The sequence below is a fragment of the Myotis myotis genome, unplaced genomic scaffold, assembly GCF_014108235.1.
Source record: "Myotis myotis isolate mMyoMyo1 unplaced genomic scaffold, mMyoMyo1.p scaffold_m19_p_10, whole genome shotgun sequence".
Classification (NCBI taxonomy): domain Eukaryota; kingdom Metazoa; phylum Chordata; class Mammalia; order Chiroptera; family Vespertilionidae; genus Myotis; species Myotis myotis.
In genome coordinates, this window is record NW_023416314.1 from 58884452 (window position 1) to 58894145 (window position 9694).

General features: G+C 42.8%; 1 protein-coding gene and 1 pseudogene across 1 annotated transcript; both read left to right on the plus strand.

Annotated features, from left to right (window-relative positions):
- Positions 1–4209: 4209 nt before the first annotated feature.
- Positions 4210–4303, plus strand: LOC118665531 (annotated as a pseudogene).
- Positions 4304–6706: 2403 nt separating this feature from the next.
- On the plus strand, positions 6707–9074 carry FIBIN (fin bud initiation factor homolog). Its single transcript, XM_036325676.1, has one exon. The coding sequence runs from the start codon at positions 6795–6797 to the stop codon at positions 7428–7430; it is 636 nt and encodes a 211-aa protein (XP_036181569.1). The 5' UTR covers positions 6707–6794; the 3' UTR covers positions 7431–9074.
- The last annotated feature ends 620 nt before the right edge of the window (positions 9075–9694 follow it).

The following is a 9694-nucleotide window of genomic DNA, read 5'->3' on the forward strand; positions in this document are numbered from 1 at the left end:
CTCAACAGATTGTAGAGCTGCTGCTATGATTTGTTTTCCCATGTGGTTGCTGAACAAAGTGCTTGCAGAATTGAAGTGAGACTGTTCTGTTCTCTTATATTCTGTTTCTCTGCCTTTTCTCAGCTCTTTCAATTCTATTAGACCTGATCATTAAAATAATGAGACAGAATAGAAGATTAATCAAAGAGGGAAAAAAATAAGGTCTGATTTTTCTCCAACCTAGCTAGATCATAAACCAGGGTGGGCACTTCCCATAGCAGAGAAGTAAAAATTTTTACCAGGCAAACAGCAAATTGCTCTGCAGGGTGGTCTGATGCTTCTGCGATTCACAGCCCAGAACATCCTAGGACTGTCTGTACAGACTGCTGCACAGTTTATTTAGGATGGGTCAGAAGTCAGCCTTCTGAGAAATACTCCCTTCTGGATGTTCTGAATAATGGAACTCACAGGGCTCTGTCCCTTCTCTTCTGCCAGGATCATCCAGATTCAGTGTGAGATATCACTGGCTGACTTGGCCGGACAAAACATGTACTCAGATTATCTGGCCATCACTAAATAAATTCTACATTTTGGATATCACAACAACTAACAAATATTTGGCTATCTGCTTGGCCCTATGCTAATTACAAAGGATAGAAAGGTAACTAAAACACACCCCTACACTTGAACTCACAGTCAAGTGGGGGGGGGGGGAATATACCAGGTTAATAGATAACCCAATAAAATGCAATACACATTATTAAAAAAAATTAAGAAAATGTACCACTACTTACAAAAACAGGTGTCAAAACACTAAATAGGAAGTGACCAACTTAAGCCAGGGTGCTGACATGTATTCATTAAGTATCTCCTTTGATGCAGGCAGTGGGGAGATAGAAGTGAACACAGCTTCTATTTCTATGTAGTGCACTAGTAAGTCAAGCTGTAGAGACACACCTAGGACAAATAAATACCTAAAGTACAATTATAAATAGTGAAAAGTGCCATGAGGAAAAGAACAAGGTGGTACAATAGGGTGAACTAATAGGTAGAATGATAGGGATAACTAATTAAAATCCAGAAATCAAGGAGGGGTTTTTAGGGGAAAAAATGACATTAAAGTTAAGACATGAGAGGAAATGACATTACAATTAAGTCATAGAGGAGAGTTACTGAATCACCTTGGCTTGCAGGAGACTTGAATTTGGTGTTAGCATTTTAGTGATGTTTGTTATCATGGTGTATCATAGCTTATTCTGACTAATAGAGAAAGATTTGGAGAACTGACCAGACGCTTCCCATATTATACTTATTTCCTTCTAAACATTCTAATTATGTTTTCATGGGTGTGTTTTATTGTCTGTATATAACTGACATTTTTAATTGCTCTTGTTAATCAATTCTCCTCTGCCCCTATCCAATATTCTTATAGCAAATAATAACAACTTCACTGAGCTAATGTAACAAATAAATAGCAGACTAGACATGATATCACTAATATGTGGAATCTAATAAACAAAATAAACTGACAAACAAAATAGAACCAGAGTCATGAATACTAATGTCAGAGGGAAGGGGATGGGGGCTATTGGATAAAAGAAGATGAACATATATGCATAGCCCAGGGACAGACAACAAAATGGTGAAGGCCAGGGGAGGGGGAAGCAGGGGCTGGGTGGAGGTGGGCAAAGGGGGATAAATGGAGGATATCTGTAATAGTGTCAATAATAAGCAACAATAAATAAATAACAGACTAGATAATCAAAACTTATTCCACTCTCTCCCTTCTTTGTCTTCTATCTTTTCTTCCTTGCTTGCTTGCTTGCTACCTTGCTTCCTTCCCTACTTCTCTCTTTCCTTTCTTTCTCATCCATTTCTCTTCCGCTCTTTTTCCCACCCTCTTTAAACAATGGCTGCTCAATAACTACTGATTACCTGTTATTTGATTAAAATAACCCCCTAAGATGTGCTAAACACTGTCCTTCTTCTCATCTTCCCCCTTCTCTTCTTTTCCTCTCTTCTCCCACCGAGACCTCTAATCTGGTCCAGGCTAATTCTCTTTGTTCTTTTTTCTCCTTTGGCGTGGTCCAGGGATTCAGTCTGACAGTTTTAGGTGGATGTTGGGAGTAGGGCTTCCACTTCTCTGAGGCCCCTTTTGGTTTCTAGACTGTATAGTGGGACCCCATTTCTACAACCCTCCTTTATACCTAGTGCATGCAAGCCCCTTTTCTAGAAAACTTCTATTATTACCATAATCAGAAACAGCCAGGGGATCACAAAAACCTTTGTCAAGAGAAAATCACAGAGCTTAAGAAATCTTACTGGTCTTTAGGCTCATGGTGCCTGAATTCCTGCTTCCCTCTCTGAAGTGGTAACTGGACCAAAGGAACGCAATTTTAAAGTGCACTGAAAAGGATAAAAGATAAGTAAGTCTTGAGCTAGCCAACCCTACTGACATTGCATGGCAAGAACTGCAAATGAGGAGCTGTATTGGGCGACGGAGCTCCCCTACTTATTTACACGACTCTAACCCCAGCTCCTGAGGTCCTCCTTTATCCTGAAATTTGCCCAGTTCCAACCCTTTGACTCTGTCTCTAGTTTTCAGCCCTAGACTCAGCTGTGGTTTCTATCAGCCATGGTGCTTCCTCTACTTATCCTTCAAAGTCCTCTGATGTCTGTGCTTGGACATCTCCTCCAGCTCCATTTATTTTAGGCTGATTCTCAGAGACCCACCTTAACTCTGACTCCAGTAGACCAGCCCAAGGAGAAAGTGTGCACATATGAAGAATCTACAAATAAATACCTTTTAAAAGTGGACAAGATGAAGTGTTTAGTGCAAATGGTATGCTGTTGCCTACTAGTACCTGCTCATGAAAGCCAGTTAAGTTTTCAGGAATTTTGCAAATCAGTTGTTTACCATAGCCATTATTAAAAATTAAGTTGTTTAGCCCTTGTTCGGTGGTTCAGTTGGTTGAAGTGTCACCCCGTACACCAAAAGGTTGTGGGTTTGATTCTCAGAAAAGGAATATATCTAGATTGTGGATTAATGATTGAAATCAGGCCAACTGTGACCACCAATGCTTATTTGGAGGACCTGCATTTGAGCTACCAGGGATCTAATCTGTCATTCCTGGTAGACACGAGCCAGGATGTTTGTAGTCCCGAGGACACTGGTAGCCATCTTGGAAACACAAATGAAAGAGATGCCCAAGAATGAATATAAGCTGAGAAAGTAGAACCAAAAATGGTGATACGTAACAGAGGGTTCGTATCTTTACATGAGGAAAGTGCAGGAAAAAGTAAATACTCTTATCCTGATCATGTGTGTGTGTATATATACACATATATCCAACCAGAGAGCAAGCTATCTGTAGACTGAAATTTTTTATTGCACCTTTTTATATCTGTAGCTCACTTAACGCTGCACCCTGTAGGTAGTGGAGAACAAGCAGTAGTAAGTGCTTACTAGACATGTGCTTAATAGAATTGGCTAGTAATTCCAGGGGAGATTGTGTAGGAAGTGGAGTGAATCAGAGTCAAGCTCTCTTCCCTTTGCCAAGCAGTCAATTTGAATCCATCTGTTATCATCTGTGAATGCCCCAGGGAAAAGGAAGGAAGCCATGTGGTTCTTGAGTCCAAAAATTCAGTTTCTCACCCAGAAGAGGTTGTAGTTTTCTGCTGGACTGTAGGTATGCCCTGATTTTCCAAAGGTCACTTTGCACCACTTCGTTTTTACGAAAGACCTACTTACTTTTACTAACCAAAAAGAAAAATATCTGAAGAATATTTTTGCTTAAAAAAAAAAGGCAAAGGCAAAAAGTGAAAATAGTGTTCAATGTTTGTTTTGCAGCAAACCGGTCAGAGGGGCAGTGCACACTTGTAACTACACCATACATGCATTATTTCTAGTTTATATAGGCTGTGTAGCATATCATTCCTGCTCTTACCCCATGTTGATGTTATTTCAAGTGTCATGTATTATTTGGTTTGATTATTATTTGGGTGTGGGAATGCTCTCCAGTTTTTCCTGTATAAATTAATGGTAATTGCTTTATACCATTTTGGATAACAAAAGGTTTCATAGAAACACTGTACTTTCAGATAGTGGGGCAAACCTGCACAGTGCAAATAAGCCATTGCCTTTTAGTAAGCATCAACACTAAGAAGACTCCTTTGGTCTATGTTTTCATGATGCCAAATATGTGGATAACAATTAAAGTGTGCAGTCAAGTGCTTACTTCGGCAGCACATATATTAAAATTGGAACAATACAGAGAAGATTAGTTTGGCCCCTGTGCAAATTCATGAAGCGTTCCATATTTTTTAATACGCTGTCTGGAGTCAAATTACCTGGGTCTGAAACTAGCTATTTAACCTATCTGTTTCTTCATCTGTAAAATGGGGATAATACATGTAAAATAGATATAAAAATATATTTAAAACATATTATAGGTTGTTGGGAAATTAATTGGTTAACACTGAAAAAAATATGCAGTTAATATATCTCAAAAATCTACACATGTGACACCACATTAACAAAATATCCAGTTACTTAAGCAGACTTCTCATGTCTATCCAGGAGTCTGGCCCCATGTCAGTGAAAGTGATGGCAATAACTGTGACAGTCCCAAAGCTGTATAGACTGTGGCTCTGAATGATACCAGCCACCTATGACTTGGAGAGGGAGATAAGTATAAACACAGGCAAATCATGTGAGTGTTTGTTATATTTTAAGTTGAAAGAGGAAATAACCATGTTAGGAATGCTGCCTCTTGCTTTCCCATCCCTTTCTTGTCTTTCCTCTGCAACTTCATTGCTACCCAACATACAATATGTCTTATTTGTATTAACCTAATCCTTTCTCCATTTCCCAGAACATAAGCTCCAGGAGGGCAAGGATTTGTCTCTACTTCTGTTCATTGCTCTAATCACAATACCTTAATAGACTATGGTATATAGTAAACTAGAGGCCCGATGCACAAAAATCATACATTCAGGGGGGTTTCCTCAGCCGAGCCTGCACCCTCTCACAGTCTGGGAGCCCTTGGGGGATGTCCGACTGACAGATGTCCAGGAGCTGTCAGTCGGATATCCTTAGCACTGCCACTGAGGCAGGAGAGGCTCCTACCACCACTACTGCGCCTGCCAGCCATGAGCACTTCTGGCTGAGCGGCGCTTCCCTGTGGGAGTGCACTGGCCACCAGGGAGCAGTTCCTGCATTGAGCGTCTGCCTCCTGGTGGTCAGTGCACGTCATAGCAATCGGTAATTCTGCCGTTCAGTCAATTTGCATATTAGCCTTTTATTATATAGGATGCTCAGTAAACATTGGTTGAACAAATGAGATGTCCTGAAGGATGGCTATTTGATAATCAATTAATAAATCAGAAACTATAATGGCTGGGTTTTAAAAAATACCATTTTCCCCCCTGAATTAAGTTAAAAGACCCTGTGACTTAGTGAGTGCTGTCTCAACTACAATCTTAACTACAATATAGCTTTATGACTATAATCAATTTGCTTAACATAGTGTCCCTTTGTTTCTCCATCTGGAAAATGGGGAAACAGTGCCAGCCCTTTATTCTTCAAAAACTTTTAAAGAGATAATAGCTATAAAGGTGTCAAGTTAAAGATACAATGCAGGAGCTTAGCATGGATGGTTTTTCATAAAATTGTCCCTTTCATAAAAGTGTCCCTTTTTTTCTCCATCTGGAAAATGGGGAAACAGTGCCAGCCCTTTATTCTTCAAAAACTCTCAAAGAGATAATAGCTATAAAGGTGTCAAGTTAAAGATACAATGCAGGAGCTTAGCATGGATGGTTTTTCATAAAATTAAACAATTATCTCAGTTGTCCATTTACTTACTAAACCAGTAAAACTCCATTTCAGCTTTTATTCTTATGTATACTTATAAACATGAATTCATCAGTTTTCTATTTCCTATGTCATCCAACGTATTGTTATTATAAATTTTAACTAACCATTTTCAAGTCAAACTGCCACTTTCTATACTTCAAATCTGCCTTCATAGTCACAACCTTTTTAATGATAGACATACTCATCAAATCCACTCTAACTGATCCTTATGAAAAATGTGAAATGTCATTTCTCCAAGGTAACCATCCTTCGTCCTCCCCACCTATTAATAGCAAACCAGTCTTTCTGCGGTGGGAATTCCAGTCATCCTGTCCCCAGGTTCTCCTTTAAGCCAAAGTCTGGTTTCTTTAGGGTCTCCCTTCCAGTCTTGAAAAAGAGACCCTGTACCTTTAATAACAGAGACCTGGTGAGAGGTTTCTTTCCAAACTTGTTCCCTGGCTTCCAAGTGACGAAACCAGCTGTAATTTGAGAGCAGAGAGATCCTCAGGATATCATTAGCCAAAGGAAAAGCTCGGCATTCCCACCCAGCCCAGGAGTTGAAATAGCACCAGAGGGCCAGAGCCAGCCTTTCTCTCCAGCTCCAGGCTCCAGCTCCCAGCAGCAGGGGAAACTCTGGGAGAGAGCTCGGAGCTGCAGAGCCAGTCTTGCCAAGCCCTGAGACCCGCAGGGGGAAGAGCCTGCTGAGTTGCAGCCGCCCAGCAGCACGTAGCGCGGGAACACAGAGCCCTGTGCATCCTGCACTGCTGTCCCTGCTACCCAGGCGCTGGGGCCACAGCCCCATGAAGCCTGCTGGAGAGGGGGCACCAGGGAGCAGCAAGCCAGCGGGGCCTGAGGCTGACGCTGTCTCGGGGAGGCGGCCCTGACTCCCAAGGGGACCCCCTTCCTCGTGTCCCGGCGAAAAGTCTTCTCCAGGGGTCCCCTGTCCTCCTGCAGCCACAAGATGGCCTTCCTGAAGCTGCTCTGGCTGGGTCTCTTCTGCCACCTGTGTCAGGGCTACTTCGATGGCCCCCTCTACCCGGAGATGTCCAATGGGACGCTGCACCACTACTTCGTGCCCGACGGGGACTACGAGGAGAACGATGACCCCGAGAAGTGCCAGCTGCTCTTCAGGGTGAGTGACCACAGGCGCTGCTCCCAGGGGGAGGGCAGCCAGGCCAGCCGGCTGCTGAGCCTCACCCTGCGGGAGCAATTCACGGTGCTGGGCCGCCAGGTGGAGGACGCGGGGCGGGTGCTGGAGGGCATCAGCAAGAGCATCTCCTACGACCTGGACGGCGAGGAGAGCTACGGCAAGTACCTGCGCAGGGAGTCCCACCAGATCGGGGATGCCTACTCCAACTCGGACAAGTCCCTCACGGAGCTGGAGAGCAAGTTCAAGCAGGGCCAGGAGCAGGACAGCCGGCAGGAGAGCAGGCTCAACGAGGACTTCCTGGGGATGCTGGTCCACACCAAGTCCCTGCTGAAGGAAACGCTGGACATTTCCACGGGGCTCCGGGACCGATACGAGCTGCTGGCCCTCACCATCCGGAGCCACGGGACCCGGCTGGGCCGGCTGAAAAACGATTATCTTAAGGTGTAGGTGATGGGGCGTCCTGCAAGCAGAGGGGACCGTGTCTGCACTGTCGTGGAGGGAGGGGGACAGAAGACAGGGCTAACATTCCCCATAAAGTTCGTTTTCCTATCCAGATTTGCACTTGGGGAGTGATCTGAAGTCATGTTTGAAATGGAAAGAAGTGGGTTTGGTTTCTGTACATTATTTATGAGACTGTCATTGATTTGCCACCTGCAAAGACCGTGCTAAGCCATGCCTCCCACCTTTCCTCAGAGGCTGGGTAACTGCAGAGACACCTGTTCCAGCCACCTCGAAAAGGACACTTTACACAGTGTTGAGTTTCCCCATCCTAGAGATTTGCTGCAAATACCCAGACGGCTGGCTCCTTCCCCCTCGCAGCCTTCTCTCCTGGGCGCTGGAAGCTGTCAGTGCTGCCTGTGTTTCTGAGGAGGCCCAAGCACGGCTCTGCATGCCTCCCCGCAGGATGGAAGCTGCCTGTTTCCTCTTCACTTTTTCTCTCTTATTTATTACCATTGTCTCTAAGGTTTTGTTTTAAGGTTTGTTTGTTTTTTTGTTTTGTTTTGTTTTGTTTGTGTTTTGGTAAGAGTATTGGCTAGAAACTTTATGCAAATCATCCTTTGCAGGGAGATGTCCGAGTGCCTCTGTGTGTGTAAATCAAAGCGACCACCTTTAAGAAGTCTAAGGTTGGTGGTGGTTGGGCACTCACGTCGATATGTTGATTTGCTATGTCTCTCACTGTATGTCTGTGTCATCAGTGCTCCGGTCCATTAGGAAGAAGTAGCTTGTTTGCTTGAACACACCCCCAAATGCCTTATGAGTGAGGTTATCAATATATTCTTTCTCACTTAGGGGTCTTGCTTCTGTTTGCTTATTGGAGACTTGTACTTCAGGTAGGGGGAATTCTAATAACTCCTTAACCAAGTTTTATTATTCAGACAATAAATATGTTCTTGTGTAATGCTGGCTTATTTTCTAATTTCTATCTGTAACTTTCACATTGCCAAGAGGGGCCAAAGCAAAAGGAAAGAGAAGGATGGGACGTAAGCCAGTTTACTTAGAGTGTACATGAAAGGCAGAGGGATAGCTACGTATCTGGCACTCCTTCCTTCCCTGCCCACCCTTATAATCCTCAAAAGGAAAAAAAAATCTAGGCCATGTCAGAACTTGATCTCTGTCTGCTGGTCTGCTAAAAACTCTAGTGTTCTCCAGTTTTTCCCAAATAATCAACTGGAAAACTTTAGGCCAGAGCTCATACCTTATATGCCCTAGAATGCAGAGGGAGTGTTCCACTCAAAGCTATAGGAACCACAATGGTGTTTAGTCATTCTGAAGCCACGTCTATGTTATTTAATTCATACTTTAAAAGGATTGAAATGCACTTTATTTCATGTCTTTCCCTGGCCAGTTCTCATCCTTACTTAAATTTGCTTTCTTTTCACACATACACACAGAGGGAAATAAATAAATGTTCATAACCTACTTTCCAACAGTGATCCATTTTTTTCTCTTAATGCACAAGGAATCCAGTTTTCTATTCCTATGAAGTGTCAAATATCCTCCTACTAAGTAGGAGGAACTGAGGCTCAGAAAATGATTGATCCTCAGCTAGCTGTAACGGTTCCAGGTGTCTTACATTTGAGTATAGGACTTTCCCGTCGTGCTCTTTTCAAGGATGCTGAGAGATGAGAGGAGTGGCATAAGGCCTGAGGCTTTGGATAATTATTTTATTGTTTAAAATAAAAAACACATGGAATACTATTTAAACTAATCATTTGTAATTTCCTCATCCAGAAGCCTGTTTTTAGCTGCCTCTAGACTGGTGTGTAGTAAGAAGGTAAATGATCATTTAAAAGCATTATTCTTTATCCTGTGAATGATGAGGAAAATAACAGCAGAGGCAAAGGAAATGATATTTGTAGCGAGATGATTGTAGTTTGTAGTCACAAGCTATTTCAAAGCTTTCATATCACTCACTCCACAGTGCTCAAGTCTAATTCATGGGCATATTAAATGTCATCTCCTCGATTTTCCCAACTGTAATAGAAGGACATTAGAAACGTGACATGGATGGAAAACTGGTTTTCTCACACATGCTAATTTAAATCAATTGGTAATGGTTGTGTTCAGTACTACGTTGAGAACAATTTAAAAGACACAGATGTAAAGAGTGCTATCCCCCATCAGCAATGTCCTCCATGAGTGCAGGGTGGGGTGGGGTAGCACATCTGCTACAAATTTAAAAACCCTGAAATAGATCAGGGAAGAGGCTC